The sequence below is a fragment of the Guillardia theta genome (assembly GCF_000315625.1).
Source record: "Guillardia theta CCMP2712 unplaced genomic scaffold GUITHscaffold_12, whole genome shotgun sequence".
In the NCBI taxonomy this organism is placed as follows: Eukaryota; class Cryptophyceae; order Pyrenomonadales; family Geminigeraceae; genus Guillardia; species Guillardia theta.
Window position 1 is genome coordinate 76,712 of NW_005434662.1, and position 1,091 is coordinate 77,802.

The window sequence follows — 1,091 nt, forward strand, 5'->3', positions numbered from 1 at the left end:
TCATGATACACTTCATGGGAGGGGAGTTCCGAACTATCACGAGATGGCCTGAGTACAGGGTGGAGGCCATCATGGCTCCGACCCTACCCCTCTACATGTGAAGCTCGTACTCCATGACCTCCAAGACAAGAAAATAGTTTCAAGAGAGGGAAGATTATATCACATACAGTTCGCTTAGATACTTTAACGTTCAACCCGTACGTCAGTTGTCACCGAGTGCCAAAGATTTATGTGGAGGTAAGTCCAGGATAAAGGAGGCAGAATTCGTCCGGAGATGGAGACAGAGAGGAGCAAGAGCAGGCGCAAGAGCACGGAGGAGAGAGGGGAGGAGCAAAGCGGGAGCGGGAGCGGGAGCAGGAGCAAGAGGACAACTGATGAATGATCAGCTCGGGCTTCCCTCCAAGTTGGCGATTCCACATGAAAAAATCAGAAGATTCATCTGTGCTGTTCGCGCGTGAGTGACATACGATGAAGATCAAGACGATGGAGGAGGAGAAGTTGATGGTGCCTTTGATGATGTTGTTGTTGTTTGTTGTTGTTGTGGTGATGGTGGTGGTGATGGTGGTTGTGATGATGACAAATGCAAGTCAATGGTGGTGGTGGTGGTGGTGATACATTGGTTCAGGCACATGTACGACAATCCTTACCATAACTTCCATCATGCCTTCGATGTCACTCAGGTAGAGCGGCGGGCAAGAGTTCTGACTCGGACATTCCTGATGAAAGCTCCTTGCAGACTTTCTACGCTCTGCTTCACATCACCAACGTGATCGAGGAGATTTCAGAGCTGCTGCAGGTAACGACAACAAACTTGTGGAGGAGGAGAGCTGTTGCTCAGGTCGTCGCAGTTTGCCTGTCTGTTCTCTGCTCTCTGCCATGATCTCGAGCACCTCGGCGTGAACAACAACTTCCTCTCAAAGGTGCGGGCCCATCTCCTTTTCCCTTCTTCCTCTTTCTTTCTTTCTCCCTCTCCTCCTCTTCCCTCTCCTTCTTCTTCAGCTCCTCTACCTGCTCCTCCTCCACTCTGCCCCTACCTTCCCGCTTCTCCTGCATTCCTCTCCCCTTCTCTCTTCCTCCCACTCTTCTTCTGC

General features: G+C 51.0%; 1 protein-coding gene across 1 annotated transcript in view; it reads left to right on the forward strand.

Moving 5' to 3' along the window:
* Positions 1–629: 629 nt before the first annotated feature.
* The window catches only part of GUITHDRAFT_102975 (hypothetical protein), a gene marked incomplete at both ends in the record, with an annotated part of 1,385 nt that continues 923 nt past the window's right edge, over positions 630–1,091 (forward strand). Inside the window, 3 exons of the mRNA XM_005837974.1 lie at positions 630–680; positions 737–796; positions 849–920. Of these exons, the coding sequence (XP_005838031.1) occupies positions 630–680; positions 737–796; positions 849–920 (183 nt within the window). The remainder of the gene's footprint in view (positions 681–736; positions 797–848; positions 921–1,091) is intronic.